The sequence below is a fragment of the Xenopus laevis genome, chromosome 1L (genome assembly GCF_017654675.1).
Source record: "Xenopus laevis strain J_2021 chromosome 1L, Xenopus_laevis_v10.1, whole genome shotgun sequence".
Classification (NCBI taxonomy): Eukaryota; Metazoa; Chordata; class Amphibia; order Anura; family Pipidae; genus Xenopus; species Xenopus laevis.
In genome coordinates this window covers 199,230,218-199,251,237 of record NC_054371.1, presented here as the reverse complement: position 1 = coordinate 199,251,237, position 21,020 = coordinate 199,230,218, and the positions used below count along the sequence as shown (strand labels likewise).

Below are 21,020 nucleotides of genomic sequence, written 5' to 3'. Positions count from 1 at the left end.
AATGTTTGGACAAGTTTGTACATTTCATCTGCCAGTGCAACATGTTGGCCAGCCCATGGTGCATGAACAGTAGAGGAAGTGCAGGTGCAGCGGCAGTTTTTCACTTCCTGCTAAACGGATTGTTCAGGCTGTTGGCCTGAATGAACAGAACAATTAAAAGGAAATAGCCCCTCGTACATCTGGTCAGATACTGCACAGGATTGGCTAAATACAAATAAGTTTGGCCCTTGCACAAAGGGGTCCACCTCGAAACGTTATACTGCACTCCGCAATAAACACTTGAGGTGTTTCTTCAGACCTGTGTGCCATTGCAATTTTTTCTATTGGATCTTTATTGCATATTTAACATGGGGCCAGCAGCTAATTCACATTCAAGTGAACTGGAGCAGCAGTGGTGGGTCAGGTGCTTCTCCGATGGTGGAGAATATGCCCCATGTACCATAGCCCTTAGTGTTTGCTCACTGCATTTTTTTAAAAAATTATTTAATACATTTAGGGACTTATAGAATTAATCCATAAATGTTTTGGATTTCTTGCGCACTATACTAAACGGATGATACAATGGGGGAAAAAGAAGACAGAGTCAATCAAGGAATATGGCAGCTCTCTGTTGGCCGAATACAATTTGTATGCCTGAGGTTTGCTTTCTTGCAAAAAATAAGATTATCTATGCAGATTAGGACACTTCCACTCATTACAGACAATGGCATTATGAGCCCCAATAATCACTAAAGGGCAATTCAGCTCCCCCAACATTGTGCACTGGTGCAAATATCAACAAACAAAATGGCTACACATTCCCAGGTGACGGCTACACCTGGGTGGCACAAGCCAAGCTCGAATGGACAATGTGACAAAATCCCACCGATGCCATTGGGCTTCTTATTGGCAGAAGGCTATATTTGGCAAAGCTACATTTTCTTTAATAAATAAATAATATATAAAATGCTAAAAGTGAACGCTGAATGCGTCCGAGGGAGTCTTTTGGATTTGTTTTCTTATATATTCCAATATATTTTTCTGTGACACTTTGTAACTGTAGTATTACAAACACGGCATTCCTTGGAGTAATGATATGATAGGATGTTTGGGGTATAATGGAGTTTGGCAAACCAAAGCCCTCTAGCTAGACTCTGGGGGTTACAATAGTAGCCTATTAATTTAACATCCCTTCTGAACTGCAAGTGGCTCTCCTGCAGGTTTTCCCATTGGCTGCAGATACTGCATTTGGTAATGCAGCAGGGCTTGGCTGCAGATGTGACCTCTAACATTGTATCAAATGTTAGATACAAATTTCAACCCCATTAAAATACTGACCAATTAGATCAAGCATGAGCAGTCTGTGGCCCTCTAGATGTTGCTTCACTACAAATCTCAAGTCGTCTGCTGATGGGATCCTGGGAGATAAAGTTCAACATCTGGAGGGCACGGGTTGTCCATTACTAACTTAGATAATGTAAAAGACAGTTGCACCAGTTCCATACAAATACAAGGCTATGGACTGACAGAGGTGCTCGTGTGGTATACATTTGTATATAGCATGGGTCTGTATATGTAAGTTATGCCTTAATAGAAATGCACAAATATTGCCATAACATAATTAAAAAAAAAAAATCAGCATTTTTAACCACGATTGGAGAAAATTTCAGTGCTACATCATGTAGTAGATATTTCAACAAAATGACTCATTAAAAAAAAGTGCATTTTTTATGTTCCAAAGTTGGCAGCCATATAGAAATACCTTCTAAAATAAGTCAAAAATTAAAAATATATATATCTATAATTAAAAGAGCAATATGGAAGAGTTTTCGATAAGTTAACAGGAAGGCTGCTCTGCGTATATGTGATCACACAGGGAATAAAATCAACATTCTGCCATGTATTTTCCTGGAAAAGAAGAAGAAGAAGAAAAAAAAGGGGGAAGTTATTTTATTTCTTTAACAAAACATACAAACAGTATAGAGCAATGCCTCTCAGTGTAGAGCAGGAATCCCCAACCTTTTGAACCCGTGAGCAACATTCAGAAGTAAAAAGGAGTTGGGGAGCAACACTAGCATAAAAAATGTTCTTGTGGTGCCAAATAAGGGCTGTGATTGGCCATTTAGTAGCCCCTATGAGGATTATCAACCTACATTGAGATTCTGTTTGGCAGTGCACCTGGTTTTTATACAACCAAATCTCTCCTCCAAGCCTGGGATTAAAAAATAAGCACCTGCTTTGAGGCCACTGGGAGCAACATCCAAGGGGTTGGAGAGCAACATGTTGCTCACGAGCTACTGCTTGGGGATCACTGGTGTCGAGTGAGCCATACTGCCATAATCCCATGGAAGGTTTCTAAGTGTGAGAACAATATTTATTATATAGTAGAATAAGCCAGGAAAAGGTAGGGCAATAGTATGCAGACACCCCTAAGTTGGAACACTTAGGTTACAAGCTGTCTCTGGAAGCAATTTCAGTATAAGATTTATATGTAGGGAAGTGGAAGTTTTTATGGAGGATCAAAGACAAACAAAGCTCTCACCACTATGTGGAGTGGTATAAAATTTCCAGCCACTGGACTCTAGAGTTGCCGGAAATGTGTCCTCTGGAGTGATGAATGAATGATTTCACCATCTGATAGCCGGATGAAAAAGTCTGGGTTTGGCTGATGCCAGGAGAACACTACCTGCCTGAATGCATAATGCTTACAGTTTGGTGAAGCAGGGATTAAAGGAAAACTATACCACCAAATGAATACTTAAGCAACAGATCATGTATTTCAAATTAAGTGGAATATTAAAGAATCATAGTTATATATTTAAGTAAATCTTGCCCTTTTACATCTCTTGCCTTGAACCACCATTTTGTAATGGTCTGTGTGCTGCCTCAGAGATCACCTGACCAGAAATACTACAACTCTAACTGTAACAGGAAGAAGTGTTGAAGCAAAAGACAGAACTCTGTCTGTTAATTGGCTCATGTGACCTAACATGTATGGTTTGTATGTGTGCACAGTGAATCTTAGGATCCCAGGGATGGTCCTTATTTTTTAAAATGGCAATTTTCTATTTAGGATTACCCAATGGTACATACTACTAACAAAGTCTATTATTATGAAAATGGTTTATTTACATGACGCAGGGTTTTACATATGAGCAGTTTTATGCAATATATTGGAGAGTATAGTTTTTCTTTAAAGCTCACACAACTTTTTCTATTAAACCTTGAATTATTGGGTGCCAGTCCACTGTTAACCCTATACACTAAAATCCACAGACAGAAATCCAGAAAACAGCACTACAACAGAAAAAACATTTACTCTGATGGGAGTGGAAGAACTTGACCGGAGAGTCACAGAGAGACCTGACCTCAACCCAACTTGGATTTATTAGAATGTTCTTTGTTCTATGACTTTAGATCTAAGGACGTGTAAACCCCCCTCCCCCACAAAGATATAAAATCAGTGAACAGCTTTTTTTAAGTATTTAATTACCTGCCACTCTGGTTGTTAAAAGATTAATAGTAAAGCTGCAGCATCCACTTAGGATTCCTTCTCTTTCTTTAACAGACTGTTGGCTACTGAGCATGCTCAGTTCTTCTCAGGTCATATCACTAAACACACCCTCCAGTGTAACAGCCATTGAAGATTTGACCTTGCTGGTTCCCATAGAAACTCTGCTCTTGCTGTCTGCTCCTATTTATTTCCCCATACCTCCTCTCCTGAGCCATTACAGTGCTCATTTCTAGCAGAACTGTTCATCAAAGTAAGTTCTGCCTGTGTAAGCCTGCATTCTTGATTGCATGAACCCTACAGTAGAAATGTGCTCTTTGCAAATGTATATGTCACTGATGACTGAGGGACAAGACACACCGGCACAGCATGGGTGAGTTCAGCAGGTTAAACCTTGCTCGTTTATTGCGGATGCAACGTTTCGGGGCGTGACCCCTTTCTCATGCTTGAGAAAGGGGTCACGCCCCGAAACGTTGCATCCGCAATAAACGAGCAAGGTTTAACCTGCTGAACTCACCCATGCTGTGCCGGTGTGTCTTGTTCCTACGTTGTTTCTGAGGTTGCCCATTCCCTCTAGCATCGAGCACCTGGGAGTCGCTGAAGTCTGGACGGCCAGGGTGTGCGAGTGTAAGTCTTTCTTTTTACTGATGACTGAGGGAAAATGGCCACCAGGGTGAAAGCTGCCGTTTGTTTTAGGAAAATGTGATGACACTGGCAGATGAAGTGGGTATATGCAGTACAAACAAAGCCATTTAGGTGGGGAAGAGGTGCCCAACTTATATAGATGGTAGGAAAATGTAGGCTTTATGTGTGCTTTAATACCCTTGATTTAGCAATGAGATGTTGGATACTTTGGCTTATATAGTGTGTGTACCATGTATAACCCTATGTCATGGCTGTCCAAAAATGGCAAGCTGTATATCAATACCAAGCATCCCCTGTAAAGGCACATAATCTTAATACAAGGGTCAAAGGTAGTGAAGCATGTCATGCTGGGCATTCACTTGTACATAGCACAAATCAATAAAATGTAATGAGAAAGAGCCCTCACCTGTGCCAAACCTCTTTTTGACTAAAGACAGACGATATCCCGTCCCTACCAGCTCAATATCAACTCCAGAGAGAGTACATCCCTCACTAACAAACTGCACTGCAACTGTGCTCGGGTTACTCGGTCCATCGGAAAGGTCAAATTTTGCCCTAAGTGATCCAGCTCCTATAAGACAGGAAAAAAAAAAACAAATAATGAATTAAATCAACGAAAGCTTAAGGATTTCCTCATATCTATGGCTACATGGTATGCAGTGTGTATGGACAATGACCCACAATGATAAATACAGAACATACTCACAAGGGAATGAGCAAGTTATGCTTTATATCCACAATCATGGCATTAAATCACTGTAAATGGTCCCTGCTGTTTTCTGTGTGTTTCTCTAAGGGGCACTTGAATATATAACAACAATTGTTTAAACAACCCCCTTGCTGTGTAATTTGCTGTATTGTTGTTAAATCAAGGTGCTTGTGTATCTACTGCGCGCTCCAATAAATCATGTTACCCAGTACACTGCCTGCTGGAGAGTCATTATGATCGGGCTCAAGCTTTAAAGCTAATTTTAGCTGGAGAAATATTTGAAGACTTGCCTCCATTTTCAGATTTTTCTGAAATTACAGAAATTTTCCATAAGGCCTTCATTTGTTCTGCATTCCTAGAAAACAAAGAGCAGCACATGATACACTTGCGCAACATCTGAAAACAACAAAATTATTGATACAGATTTAACATTTGTATTTAAACATTGATGAGATAATGCAAAGAATAACTGGGTATAAAACACACAATATAAGGGTTTCTGCAACTAGGGATGCACCGAATCCACTATTTTGGATTCGGCCGAACCCCCGAATCCTTCGCGAAAGATTCGGCCAAATACCGAATCAAATCCTAATTTGCATATGCAAATTAGGGGTGGAAAGGGGAAAACATTTTTTACTTCCTTGTTTTGTGACAAAAAGTCACACAACTTCCCTCCCCGCACCTAATTTACATATGCAAATTAGGATTCCGATTTGGTTTTGCCTGGCAGAAGTATTCAGCCGAATCCGAATCCTGCTGAAAAAGGCAGAATCCTGGATTCAGTGCATCCCTAACTGCAACAGTTCTACCTTGTGTGTTTACATAAGGACCAATAAATCCTTTAATATAAATAAGCGGTCGTAGTGGGGGCAGACTTGCAGGGTTCTGTAGAGCTGTAGGTTCCATTATGGCCAGCAGATCACAGGTAAGATATTTCAGAATACTGTGGCTTTGTCTAATTACAGATATGGGACCCGTTCGAGAAATACTAATGATCAGTGTGTGTTAAGCCCATAATGAATTTCAAAGTAAAGTCCAAAACACCTCACCTTATGTATAAGGCAATTTATTTTTAAAGTAATAGTCCAAGGGAATTCCACCATTCACCCCAGTCCATGGGTGTATGTAACAATTAAAAATGTAAAGCCATTTATTTTCACAATTGTTTACATTTGGTATTGTAATTTTGGCACAAGCCTATGGTATAAGGAAATACACTGTGATCTAAATGTGACTGCAACTGTATAAACGCCCTTGATATATACAATAACTACTACTTTAAATAAAGAGAAGTTATAAAAAAAAATTTAAGCCATTTATTAGGATAAAAGAGGTTCTGGCCTAAGGAGTTTCATTCCTGTTGGGGCACTCATGAGTAAGTGCCCCAACAGGCACAAAACGTGTTAGGCCAGAACCTCCTTTGCATTTTTAATACATTTTTGTCTTTCATTACCTTGTAAAATATCCACCAAATACCTTTATCTTTCATATGGGAACTATTATCCAGAATGCTTTGGATCTGGAGTTTTCCAGATATGGGGTCTTTCCATAATTTGACAATAGACCTTAAATCTGTTTAAGATTATTTAAACACTAATTAATCCCAATGGGATTGTTTTGCCTCCAATAAGGATTAATTATATCTTAGTTGGGATGAAGTATAAGGTACTGTATTTTACTACAGTGAAAAAGGAATTGAAGTTTGTCATTGGCAGAGTATTTTCTATACATTTATGGAAAGTAGCAATAGATGTGTTTTATAACTGCTGTTTTCTGCCTGAACGCAACTATGGACACAATGGCTGAAGTTTCATATTAGCCTAAAGGATGGGAAATTCTCAAATACGGAAAAGGACAGTCACAGGTAATATTTGGCTCCATTTTCCCAGTTAGCCAATGGGTAGCCCTTTATTTTGGGAACCTGAGATTTTGGAAGAGATGAATGCTTTTCTCACCATATTGCAGAGGGCAGGGACTGCATGCTTGTTACTCCACCATCAACTGGTACCAACACTTGCACATTAGACAACGTGCTGGGCGTAGCCATCAGTTGTGGGTTGTACTTGTAGTCTAACCGGACGTCGGTCGTACTCGAGGTACATTTCCAATAGGTGGCAAGATTCAGAGGAGTGGACTGGATTCCATTTGATGAAACCTAAGAATTGATAGAACGTTAAAAACTAGCATTCGGTAAAATCAAGGAAATCCTCTCAGTATCAGGGCAATTGCCTAAAATAATGAGCAATCAAACATCATCAAAACAAAAAATGGCAGCTGTGTCTTTATTGAACCTTAAAAGGATACGGTCATGGGAATTTTTCCCCCAAAATGCATCAGTTAATAGTGCTGCTTCAGCAGAATTCTGCACTGAAATCCATTTCTCAAAAAAACAAACTGATTTTTTTATATTTAATTTTGAAATCTGACACAGGGCTAGACATATTGTCAGTATCCTAGCCCCAAGTCATGTGACTTGTGCTCTGATAAACTCCAGTCACTCTTTACTGCTGTACTGCAAGTTGGAGTGATATCACCCCCCCTCCCTCCCCCCCAGCAGCCTTACAACAGAACAATAGGAAGGTAACCAGATAACAGCTGCCTGGTAGATATAAGAACAGCACTCAATAGTAAAATCCAGGTCCCACTATGGCACATTCAGGTACATTGAGTAGGAGAAACAACAGCCTGCCAGAAAGCAGTTCCATCCTAAAGTGCTGGCTCTTTCTGAAAGCACATGACCAGGCAAAATGACCTGAGATGGCTGCCTACACACCAATATTACAACTAGCAAAGAGAAAAGTGATTTATTTAGCAGATGTGCTGCCTGTGCTCACAGACAAATTAATTCTACTGAGGAAATAAACAGTAAGGGGTGTGATAAACTATAAATTCTGCTGTTGTTCTCATTCTGTAATCATAGGTGCTTCCACAGGCCCAGGAAAAGTCATTGCCTTTTTCTGGTTTTATATAATTCATGGATTTATTGAACTAAAAATCCAAGTGTATTTTAGCTTATTTTTGATCGTATTAGTCATAAAAAAAAAAATGAAATATATTGGCCACTATATAAATAATGAAATATTAAACACAGTCCCTTGGCATCAAAGGGAGTTAAACATGAATGAGAAGCTGAAGTGAGTTTCACACTATTTTTCCTAGCTGTCTCTAATTTACTAAATCAAGCATATTAATGCCTGTCAAGAGAATTAATCACATTAAACCAATCACAATAAAGGTTTGAATTATTAAAAGTCTCGAAGGCAAACTGTGCCTTTATTTGCTTGTTATAATGGGCCCAAACCACTGTATTAATGGTCATGACCTTCAGACATAGGCACCTTGAGAGTGCGTACAGATAACAACAGTCTTAACAACATGAACAAGGGCACAAACCAGTGGTGTACTCAGAAAGCAGGGAGAATTGAGATACACAATATGTATTGCCCTTACCTGATACTTTAATATATCTACGTTATAGTATGAAGCTGATGGGTTCTGTTCTGATGATTTCTTGAGGTAGGCAGTGACAGCTTGCATGTTCATCCAGAAATCTTTGCAATTGTTGTCGCTCTGAGATGGATCGCTAAAGCAGATTAAGCAGGTCAGTTGCACAGGCCACACCAATCAACTCAAAGGAACAGTTCAGTGTGAAAATGAAAAACAGATAAATAGATAACCTACGCAAAATAAAAAATGTTTCTAATATAGTTAGTTAGACAAAAATGTAATGAATAAAGGCTGGAGTGACTGGATGTCTAAAAGAACAGAACACTACTTCCTGCTTTTCAGCTCTCTAACTCTGAGTTAGTCAGTGACTATAAGGGGGGCCACATGGGAAATAACTGTTCAGTGAGTTTGCAATTGATCCTCAGCATTCAGCTCAGATTCAAAAGCAACAGTTATGACCCATGTGCCCCACTTAAGTCACTGATTGGTTAAAGCCTGGTAACCAATCAGTGGAAACCAAGAGAGCTGCAAAGCAAGAAGTAGTGTTCTGGCTATTATGTTACACATCCAGTCACTCCAGCATTTATAGATTATATTTTTGGCTAACTAAGTATATTAGAAACATTTTTTATTTTGAGCAGCAAATCTATTTACCCAGTTTTTATTTTTATACTGAACAATTCTTTTAAACATCAACCCAATAACACAGATTAGGGGCTGTTATCCTAAGGAGCAAGGTACCTATTTGCCTATACACTCGTTTATAAGTCTCCCTCCATTTAAACATATGCGAATTTGAAAGTTTCACCATAAGCTCTGATGTTGCGACAAATAGCTGCAACTTCATCCAGTGTACCTGTATAGAAGCTGATTATTTGGTAGGATCTGCTCCAGTCTGCTGGTGTTTTTCAACTTGAAGCACAAAACAGCTGGAGATGGGTTGCTTGTGAAAACCTTAATGATCCCACTTGGAAAAGATACTGTCATTTCCCCAGTTATCTTCACAATGCATCTGCAAAATATACGGACAGTGGCAACGTTACATGATACATATTCATGATCTCTCTGCTTGCCACCTCTAGCCCAACATTTGACAGCAAACCATTAGGCTCTCAGACGGTTTCCTGAATCCCTACATATATGAAAAGCCTAATGACCATTTTAAATGCCAGATAAAAGTTATGCAAAACACTGAGAAACCACAAGTCAGATACATTGCAAATGTAAAAGAAAAACATGCATTGAGAGCAGCTGCCATACTGCATACCTTTATAGCTGCAGCACAAATTATCAGGTAAGATTATAACAAACATCTCTGATAAGAGAAGCTCATGGTGAAGGAGGCCTGTGCTGTGTAATTACCTCTTTCATTACCCACCTTGCGAGTTGAGCACAAAACGAACAAAAGAAAAATGGAAATACAGGAATGGGATCCGTTATATGGAAACTTGTTGTCCAGAAAGCTTCGAATTGCAGTAAGGCAGTATCCCATCGACTCCGTTATAATAAAATAATCCAAAAATTTTTTTAAATGATTTCCTATTTCTCTGTAATAAAACAGTACCTTGTTCTTGATCCCAACTAAAATATAATTAATCCTTATTGGATACAAAACCAGCCTTTTGGGCTTATTTAAATGTTTACATGATTTTTTAGTAGACTTAAGGAATGAAGATCCAAATTACAGTAAGACCCCTTATCCGGAAACCCCCAGGTCCCAAGCATTCTGGATAACAGATCCCATACCTGTACTTTTAAATCCAAGGAGAACATAATTTTGACTGCAAACTAAGAATACAATTCAATTTGGTGCCATGTTGCTACAAATAGGCCAGAGCTAATATAAATTTATTATGTGCTGCAAATCAAGTATAGGTATAGGATTCTTTATCCAGAAACCTATTATCCAGAAAACTTTAAATTCCAGGAAGGCCAGCTCCAAAAAACTCAATTTTAAATAAAATATGTTTAAAAATGATTTCCTTTTCTCTGTAATAATAAAACAGTAGCATGCACTTGATCAAAAGTGAGATATAATAAATCCTTATTGGAGGCAAAACAATCCTATTGGGTTTATATAATCTATATATGACTTTTAATAGACCTAACGTACGGAGATCCAAATTATGGAAAGACTGCTACTTAAAACCCCAGGTCCCAAGCATTTTGGATAATAGGTCCCATACTTGAACCTAAAAATATCAGAGCAATATACAGTCAGTGGGGACAGCAGTGCTTTCTTTAATTATACAGAAGCGCAACTGAATGCAGGAGGCTCATTCTGATAAATGCTTAATGCTTTAGGCCTAAAAGAGTTATTACATAGAAACTGGCATCACATTAATCTCACTTTTACAGCCTTTAATACCATTGGGTTATATTCTATTATAAAAGAGTTTAAGCATGAAATGGATTTCGCACAGTTATAATAATGACAATAATATTATAACGGGCAAATAGTGTGGTCCTCGCAGAGGGCCTTTATTCTCTGACCAAGACATTTGGATGAACTGGAAAATTTCAGAGTCCCAGGGTGCAAATATTTTGGGGAGAGGGTTTGTAATTCATAATTTTGCTGGGCCTCCCGAATGCTTTAATGTTCTTATTCTAGTAGCCCATACTGTCACCTCTAACTGCTTGGAACAAGAAAATAAAAGAAACTGCCAGCACAGAACTAGAAGTACAATATAATCAGAGGTCAGAATTCACATCCAGCAGAAAGACTACCTATCCACTCCAGTAGCCTTTGGTACAATGCAGAACAGATCTGCAAGGCGAAGGCTTACTTTGTGGGATCTGCTCCTCTGAAGTAGGCATTCACAGACTCTGAAAGAGCAACAGCAACTGGCAATGTGTCTTGGTTCCCAAGGATGACTGGGCTGGGGCCCCGGGATATGCCTAGAACACAAGGGTAATTAGGTTATTTGAGTTACATGGGAACATAAACATGCTATTTGTCAGTTAGTCCAATTTATTTACCAAAGAAATATAGGTGTCATGGGAAATGGTTACATAAATGTATATATCTACACTTATAATTAAGAGGCATAATGAATAGATACAGGCAGCTTGTTCCTTTGCAAGATAACCTGTTACCCTTTCCAAGGGTACAGACATGCTAATTATGGCATCTGGACGACTTTAGGGACAACCGGCCCCCCGCAATACCATAAACCACAGTACATGTGCATGTGAGAGTAACTAACAAACAGACATGCCTCATTTACTTCCAGCCGCCTGCAACGTAAGCACATCATTATAAAGCCGTGGGCCTTTGGACACAAAACATTGGATTGGTCTTAACCCTGACAATGTTAAAATACCCAGCACCTTTACAGGGAATGGAAACATTTACAAGTAGAAACACACAATATAATGAACTATCAAGTTTCCTAATAGGAACATGCATTACTGACACACACACACATTTGCTACAGAATAAAACCAACCTCACGCGATTCATTAAAGTTAAAATCTTGCACCTAAATAAGCTGTACACATACAGATACTTCCCTTCATACACTTTTTGGTACATGTATTGTATGCAGGTCTTGGTATTTGTATGTTTATTCGGGTAAACCTAACTGACATGTGTGCACCATAGGTCAGTTTGTCAATTGGGCAGGTTTAAACTTGTTTAATGATCTTTCTAGACAAATGGTACATATATAGCTACACATCTTGCCATAAAGAAAGCAGATACAGACATGCAGTCCCACAAAAAAGCCAAAAAGTGACTACATAAAAGTCGTTTTAGAATGCACTTGTTTCTGTGACCCTACAATATTATATACATCCATGGAACACTCAATCTTCCATTTTATAGTCCTTGATCACAACTTACCAAAAGTGGGAGTATTTGCTGCACTTATAGAAGCGGAAGATGATATTGAGGAGGAGCTTTCGGCACGAGGCAAAGAGGCTGAGGGAGTTGGACTAGTGTTCGACGTTAATGGAGGGCTGAATGGCCGTGGCTTAAAAACAAAACAAAAAAAACGCATTTGAACATACACATGTAATTTACAGAATGAAAGTAATGTCCCAAAGGAAAACTAACTCCCTCTAATAGAAATACTACCATATAGTCATATATATATATATATATATATATATATATATATATATATATATATATATATATATATATATATATATATATATATATATATATATATATATATATATATATATATATATATATATATATAGTTATATATATATAGTTATATATCTTCAGTATCCGCACTCCAATCAAGCAATCTCAGGGGTGCACGGCCAATTCTCAATCATATAATCAAAATCTGGAATAAAGCATTCCTGGGCCAGCACTTCCCTTTGTAAAACAAGTGTCTTTTTATTATTTCATTTCACACATCACAGTGCTCCAACGTTTCGGTCCCTCTTGGGACCTTTCTCAAGGATGAGATAGATATATATATACTGTAATATTGGCTTTGTGTGACTCTCTTGCTTCTCTAAATTTGCAACTAATTCAGAATTGACTTTGCCCTATGCCCTTGAGCAGGTTGTCCAACTGGAGGCCCATGGGCTGGATGTCATCCTCTATGAGACATTTATGGTCCCCAGGCTCCTTAAAGTGGTAGTTCAGTTTTAGTATATTGTAGAATGTCATATTCTTAGCAAAGATGCAATTGGCCATCACTTTTATTTATTTATTTTAATTATTTGTGTTCTCTTCTGCTTCTTTGCAGCTTTTAATGAGTGGTGGGGAGTTTACAAATTGTATTTTTCTATTCAGGCCCTCGCCTATTCATCTTACTGTAGAAACAAGACAGCTGTAGAAATTCCAAACGGGAGAGCTACTAAACAAAATTTAAATCATTCAAAAACGACAAAATATAAAACATGAAGACCAACTGTAAATTGTCTCAGAATATAAGTATACATTACTAACAGTTAATTTAAAGGTAAACTGCTCCTTAGGCAAATTTTTATTTTGGGGTTGATTTGCCCTTTAAAAAGCTAGTCCCCCAAGTATGGGGCACTATATGGAAACAGTTTAACAGTTGCCCTAGACAGCCTTTGTTCTACCCTCCAGTTATCTTCATTATCTCTCAAGATCTGCATGTCAATGTTTTTCATAATGTGGGTTTGGAAGGTTAGGAAAAAAATAATTCCTATGTATCCCAAATTACGTTTTTTTTTTTTAACAGAAAGGTATGTCATTATTTCTACAGAACGTTTAAGGGCAGCAGAGAGCTATATATAATTTTTCTACATAAGAAAAATTGGCTGCTGCCCTATACCATCAAGCACCATCACCTTACTGGACTTGGGTGGACACAGCAGTCTTGAAACCCACCCCAACCCCTGTACATTTACACACAAGAGAAATGAAGTTGGCAGTAGGCAAGAGTACATACTACTTCATTAATTCCACAGAGTTTCGCCGCAGAAAGCTTTGGGCGTGAAGCAGGTCGAGGTGGTGGGCCAATGCTGCCAACTGAAAGAGGTGTAGTCGGCCTTGCAGGAGGGGACACTGTTAAAAAAAATATATGTATATTTATTAACATTTAGAAAGTCTATTGTTTATATGGTTTATCATGCTGAGTAGAGAAACATGCTCTTTCAGAGGGGATTTATAATGGAACAAATGCTTCATGAAGTAACAGGCCAAGCTTCCTTCAGAAGGGAAGGATGGAAATAGGATTATATTAAAAAAGCCAACCTTCTGATGTCCCTGTCAGATGCATTCTGAGCTTTAGAGTTATACATCTCTATTGGTCACTTTCCTGGACCCAACGCACCATGTCGTCACCACTTGTATAACTTTGCCCCACAAAGCTCAAGGCTACATTTGTACTTCTAGTACTTGGTTAGCACAGGGGCATCTCAACCATTAGCTGCCTCAGGCTTCCTGCAGATTGGTTTTCCTAGGGTTAGTACAACAGAGTCCGCTTGCATATTGCAAACTTGGGTCTACCTTTCTGTGATTCACAAACACACGTGCAACATTCCCACAAAACATTCTTCACAAAACTGGAAACCATTCTAGAAAGTCCACCTGGGACAGCGGATGAGGATTTATTAGGGATGCACCAAATCCACTAATTTGGATTCGGCCAAATCCCTGAATCCTTAGTAAAAGATTCGGCTGAATACCGAATCCGAATTTGCATATGCAAATTAGAGGCAGGAATGGAAAAAGTGAAAACATTTTTTACTTCCTTGCTTTGTGACGAAAAGTCATGTGATTTCCCTTTCTGGCCCTAATTTGCATATGCAAATTAGGATCCAGTTCGGCCAGGTACAAGGATTTGGCCAAAACCGAATCCTGCTGAAAGAATCCTGGCCGAATCCCGAACACAATCCTGGATCCTGTGCATCCCTAAGATTTATTTTTTAGTTTTACATGCACTCTCCAAATACCCATGTATATAGTAATGATCCGGGCCCTCAAAGATGTCCACGGGAGCTCACTATCTTGGATCACTATCTTGTCAGTGACACTGCACATGCTCAGTTGGTTCTGGGTTGCAGTTGAGAAGCTAAGTGTAGGGGTTATTGGAAATCATCAAGCAGAATATGAGATCTGTCTGTGATATAAACTAATGAAACGAGGTATTATTTAATTATACTTTGATTATAGTAGAATTCCCTGGTTTCTGAGCTTTCATGTAATGTAAATCAGAATTACTTACTAATTAGCCGAGTGTTGTGACAGGTAGGTGACAGCAGTACAGAGCATGTGCTGTGAGTCAGCAGACAAGACAATGGGGAGCTTCTGGGGGCATCTGCAGAGGCACAGATCTTCACTGCTAAAGGTCTAGAAAAGATGCCCAATACAAATTGTGTAGCATTTCTAGCCTACTTGAGATGACTCTCATATAAAATATTAGTCTGGTTAGAAAAAAAAAATGCCAAAAAAGAAGCCCATTACATAACCCAATGGGTGTGAGTAACAGGTCAAAGTAGCACATGGTGTGAGTATGCAATTGTTTGCCAAAAAAAAAACAAAACAAAAAAACACACGATGCAGGAGTTGCTAAGACTCCATAACTGGCACATTCTGTGCAATTCCACATACCATTGTGCTTAGGAACAGGAGAGAATGGGCTACAGCTGGAAGATGAAGATACTGAAGACTTCTCCAAAGAACTAGAACTTTCATCAGTGAACACATTATCTGACCAATAGTTAATGTTAGCCAAGTCACTAGCAGCTGCCACAGCACTAGCCTTCTGAGCTCTTTCCGATACATAATACGGCACATTGTCAGCTTTGTCAAAAAGGCTATGAAATCTCTGGAGTTTCCGGAGGTTCCCTGTATTCTGCTTGAAAATCCCATATAGAGAGGTCCAGTGCTTTTGAGGCTGTGAAGAGGAGGGTTGTGTGGTCTCTACACGTGCATTTATTGGGCCAAGGGTATCAAAGAGGCTGTTGCCAAAGTCTATATGGGATACATTTCCAGAATCACAACCTGGTATGTCATCAAATGGAAAGGCTGAACCTGTGGAGGGGAAGGGAAAACTCCCCAACTGCTCTTTTTCTGCAGCTAAAGAGAAAGGGAAAGACAGCAGAAAGTAGGATACACAGTGCAACCAAGAGGATTGTCACACTTTTGCCCGTGAGAGGCTTGTGGACTAAAAAGTGACAGTAGTCAGTGAGCTGAGTGTAGCAGCACTATGTCTGGATAAAAACCCTGAGATATGGCAATGCTGAGGGATTCAGATACTCTTTAATCCTAATAAACAATTGTTTATTACCTGTGGAGCTTGAGGAGGAAATGGGAGACGACTCATGTGATGAGCCAAACAATGGATCCCAAGCAAGAAGATCGCTGCGAACTCTCCTGCCAAAGGACAGTATACAACGTTTGTCAACCAAATGTCAACAGTATATCCAAACACAGTGAAATAGAACCTATACTTTCATGATGAAACAGCTATTTAAGGGACTATACAACATATAAACCCTTGACAAAAGAAAAAAGGCATAGGACTCAATCCATGATTGGATTATCCTGATTTGGCCAAGCCTGTTGGTTGCCAATTTATGTAAATATTGCTCACTGAGTGAGCTCTCCAAGTGGATCTTATTGTGTATGCCCAGCAATGTTAGTCTTCGTTGACCCCCTGTTTTTTGGAAGAGAATATAGAACAATTTACCAATCTCCCACAGATAATACGTAAGTGTTTTAAGTACAAGCTGTTACTTACTCTGGTTGTCCTGGCAGCTTAGTCCTATTCATATCTTCACCTAAACAAACACCCAAATAAAGTCATGTTTATTCTGTCCAACTAGACACTGGGAAATAGAACTGGTAGTTGTGTTGATTTAGATCCCAATACTGCTGTGTATTTAGCTAACAATGCTAAATGAAAGTGAAAGATGTGGCCAAGCAATCACAAACAAAGCCAACCCCTTCCCAAAAATAAAACAAGAACAGTATAATATTTATATATTTTAGTTATTTACTGATGGCAGCTTCTGGTGCATGAAAACCAGTAATAAAAATAGAACTTACTTGATGAGATCCTGTTCATCTGTGCCTGCAGAGAGAAATGTATTATAATACACAAAAGCCATGAATATCTTGTAAATTATATCCTTATAAACGGTGAGTTCTGATGTCATCAGTTATAAACGGCGAGTTCTGATGTCATTTCTGTCACATGACTCACTAAAATTTGTGCATTATAATAAATAAAGTACCCCCAGTTGCAAAATATGAGGATATTAGAAGTTACCTAGGCGTTCCATGACCTGTATAAAAACACTCGGCCTTGTGTTTTTATATGGTCATGAAACTCCTCGGTAACTTATAATATCCTTATATTTTACAATAGGGGGTACTTTATTCACTATATAAAATTTTCTTCTTTTTCCAAAATTCAGATGTACCTGAAAGAGTTACATACGGTCACAATATTTGCCCAGAACAAGAACAGACAGTCCCGTTTAAAACAGGCTCCCTAAATTTCAGAATTCTGAAAACATGACAGGACTCTGCCCTTATGATACACAATTCGGACAGTCACAGTTACCGCATCATAGCACCCTGAACATGTTTAGCTCCTCTCCTTATGTCATCAGATTTGCCCCCAACATCACCTGCTCTGCCCACCATCTGGAGCTTCCAACATCCAACACTAGTTGCTGAGCTTTTATGTATATGGGTAATAGATAAAAGTAGTTCACCTTCAGCTTTGCTCTCCATTGTACCAAGAGAACAGTGGAAAGAATGTCACACAGAGGCAGAAAATAGTGCACCCTACATACACTGTCAATAAAAAGTGAATCCTTGTGTTCTACAGCAAAGACAAATAGAAGAAAGGTCCAAGCCCACAATTAAACCCCAAACAAGAAATTCTGATATTTATTTGAATAACCTGACATAAGCAAAACTTATTTCTGAAAGATACTCTTAATCCCTGCTGCTTTAAATGACCTAAAATATTTATGCATTCTAGGTTGTTTTTTTACTGACGTTGCTTTTTGGGACTGTTTTTCACCTTAAATTGAATGGAAAAAGCAGCTGAGCCTTATGGCAATCTGAGCTCTGGGTGGTCGAATTAACCAGTGATAACTGAACCCCTGTCGTGGGTTACCGCTGCGTTATAAACACACGCAAATCTACACAAACACCCTGCCTGCCTTTGCTATTAATAATTCAATGAGCATTTACTGTACTGTAAATCATTTACTGTACTCACCGGACTTTGTCTCTGTTGGAAAAAAAAAAAAAAAAAAAAAGAATAAAGAGGAGTTAGAAGTCAAAGCATTGTCATGTTAAATGAGGACAGTTTGAGCAAATCATACACTGAAAAATACAAAACAACTGCTTGTAATCCCTTTGCAAGAAATGCAACATATTGTATATAATGGTAACCCTGTCTAATGCATTATTTTTACCAGTAATAATACAATTACCCTGCCTAGGTTTGTTCATTATATACATTGGCTTTTCTTGCAGGATGTGGGGTGCTGATCCTTGCTACAAAACTTATTTTCATGCCTATGCAATGCCATTAATACAGACATTGCCTGTGATACTGATACTTTAAAGTAGAGATGTTCTGAACCCCAATTTGCATATGCAAATTACGGGGAGAAAAAAAAATTGGCAAAAAAAGGTCGACTTCATAATTAAGGTTCCGATTTAGCTTGTCCAAATACTTGCTCTGCCAGTGGAACGTAAGCCTGGTATTTGTGCTGGGAGTTTGCTAGCGTTTGAAAATAAATTATTGTTAGGGGCCCTGAAGGTGTTGGGGATGCTATGTTAGCCAAGGGGAAGAGGAGGCATATGGATTTAAAGGTATGTCTTAATATGACAACTTTTTTCACATATAAGTGATATCCCTGCAGTGAGCACCAACCATTTGGTTTTTTGGTGTGCTACCACAATTAAAGCAGATATGGTCTTGTGATAACATGGGTGTGGTTTAAAGTGGGTGTGGTTTAAAAACAGGGAGTGGTCAATAATGGCTTCCATTATCGGCCCTCCACTATGTAGGCTGGAAAAATCTCGTCCCTCTGTACCACAGAAGTTGGACAGCACTGCATGCTATAATAAGGACACTAATTTTGATGCAGGGTTGGCAGTGAATATAGCAAGCAATTGGTTTACCCAAAATGGGCTGCTGCTATGGTTTTGGGTCAACCCACACTTCACTAGAAAGTACAGCATATATACTTTGCACAAATAGGGGCAGATTTACATATGGTCGAATATCGAGGGTTAATTAACCCTCGATATTCGACTGCCGAAGGTAAATCCTTTGACTTCTAATATCGAAGGTGAAGGATTTACCGCAATTCGTTCGAAGGATTTAAATCCATTGACCGAACGATTTTTCTTTGACCAAAAAAAGCTTGCAAAGCCTATGGGGACCTTCCCCATAGGCTAACATTGAGGTTCGGTAGGTTTTAGATGGCGAAGTAGGGGGTCAAAGTTTTTTTTAAAGAGACAGTACTTCGACTTTCGAATGATTTTTAGTTTCGAATTGTTCGATTCGAAGTCGAAGTAGCCAATTTGATGGTCGAAGTAGCCAAAAAAAAACATTCGAAATTCGAAGTTTTTTTTATTCTATTCCTTCACTTGAACTGAGTAAATCAGCACTCACAGGACTTAAAATTCTGAAACAGTTTATTATTAAAACAGCTTAAGGACTAACGTTTCAGCCCCTTCAGAGGCCTCAAAGTGTTATAAGCCTTTGAGAAAGGCATCTGAAGGGGCCGAAACGTTAGTCCTAAAGCTGTTTTACTAATAAACTCTTTCAGAATTTTAAGTCCTGTGAGTGCTGATCCTTTTGGAATGGATGGAGATGATTTGCCGATCGTTACTTTATTCAAGAGTGCTGGCCTTCCAGTGGTATACTGTCCTATGATAAATACCTTGCATATAGCAGACACTATGGGGCACATTTACTCAGTTCAAGTGAAGGAATAGAATAAAAAAAACTTCGAATTTCGAATGTCCTGTGAGTTCTGATTTTGGAATGGAGATTATATATATATATATATATATATATATATATATATATACACACACACACACACACACACACACACACACCTTTTTTCCAACATGAGCAAAATAAATACAAATTACGCAGAAAATACAGTCTATTCTTGTATTTTCTTTTTTAAATGTGTTTTTAAAATTATAAAGCAGCGAGGGATATTGTTCTGTTTTCACTATATTGTTCGGTCTTCTATGATAATTAGATCACAAGCTACCTTGCAAGAACCAGGAAGTTGAAAACATGGATTCACTTCTATTTGTCAGGTTTAGTCCAAGAAATAATACAAAATATAAATTTTACTTAATGAAAAACAAGACAAAAGTATGTTCGGCATAAGCTGTATTACCTGAAATCATGTTAAACATGGGGAGCATTACCACTTTAACAGACTGATTCCTCACTAAAAAATGTTTGATTGTTGGGATAGTGCATGTATAGATGGAGAAAGCACTCACCGACACAGCTGGAGAGAGGGAAATATTCCCTATGGACACTTTAAGCTCATCCAGAGAGGCCATAGTGTTATGCGCCCCATTGTTTGGCTGCACAGGCTTGATCTCCACATGGAATTTCTTTGGCCCATCTTCTTCAGATTCAGAATCACTTGACGAGTAGAAATGGTTTTCTTTGGTATGTGGGCAGCAGTTAAGGAAAACAGACACTCAAGGAGTAATTTTGAATGCAAGTGCAGAGTTGCAACTGCTCTATATTGATTACGGGGGTAATATATCAAAGGTCGAGTTTGTGAGGTTTTTTTTTCTATCTCGAATAAACTCACAATTCAAATGTTTGCTTATTTATGAAAAAACAATGTAAAAAAACTTTAATCGATGCAACAGGGGGGGGGGAACTGGAGTTATTAGCGAAAAAAATTGCTCAAATTGAGTTTTTGAGCGTAAACCACATAAAAAACCATGAAATTCATGAAGGCTAAAAACATCTTCAAATGGTTCAAGGGACCTCTGCCATTGACTTCTACGTGACCTCAACCGGTTGTAGCTGGAGTATTTTTGGATATAAGCGGTTTGCTTCATCGAGTTTTTTTTATCCTAAAAATTTTTTTTCCTGAAACTACCCTTGAAAAACTCAAATTCTTCTGCAAAAACACAACTCAACCTTTGATAAATAACCCCTTAAGAGTTGTCAATAGGCGCAACCAAGTTTGATTCAGAACAAGACAGGAAGAACCAAGTGGTGCCCAGCACATCTATACTATTAGTGCAGAAAGTGCCTTTTG

General features: G+C 38.6%; 1 protein-coding gene across 2 annotated transcripts in view; it reads right to left on the bottom strand.

The window, feature by feature from the left end:
* Nucleotides 1-477: 477 nt before the first annotated feature.
* fcho2.L (FCH and mu domain containing endocytic adaptor 2 L homeolog) overlaps nucleotides 478-21,020 on the bottom strand; it is an 80,533-nt gene continuing 59,990 nt past the window's right edge. The window contains exons 13-27 of one of the 2 annotated variants that reach the window (XM_041568752.1): nucleotides 20,239-20,417; nucleotides 17,972-17,983; nucleotides 16,783-16,807; nucleotides 16,475-16,514; nucleotides 16,022-16,107; nucleotides 15,343-15,810; nucleotides 13,679-13,794; nucleotides 12,139-12,268; nucleotides 11,081-11,192; nucleotides 9,151-9,306; nucleotides 8,298-8,430; nucleotides 6,803-7,002; nucleotides 5,135-5,199; nucleotides 4,542-4,706; nucleotides 478-1,887 (exon numbers count right to left, since the gene is read on the bottom strand). In XM_041568752.1, coding sequence (XP_041424686.1) covers nucleotides 1,865-1,887; nucleotides 4,542-4,706; nucleotides 5,135-5,199; nucleotides 6,803-7,002; nucleotides 8,298-8,430; nucleotides 9,151-9,306; nucleotides 11,081-11,192; nucleotides 12,139-12,268; nucleotides 13,679-13,794; nucleotides 15,343-15,810; nucleotides 16,022-16,107; nucleotides 16,475-16,514; nucleotides 16,783-16,807; nucleotides 17,972-17,983; nucleotides 20,239-20,417 — 1,910 coding nt within the window. In that variant the 3' untranslated portion in view covers nucleotides 478-1,864. The remainder of the gene's footprint in view (nucleotides 1,888-4,541; nucleotides 4,707-5,134; nucleotides 5,200-6,802; nucleotides 7,003-8,297; nucleotides 8,431-9,150; nucleotides 9,307-11,080; nucleotides 11,193-12,138; nucleotides 12,269-13,678; nucleotides 13,795-15,342; nucleotides 15,811-16,021; nucleotides 16,108-16,474; nucleotides 16,515-16,782; nucleotides 16,808-17,971; nucleotides 17,984-20,238; nucleotides 20,418-21,020) is intronic. The other variant, XM_018265109.2, reaches the window with a different exon arrangement.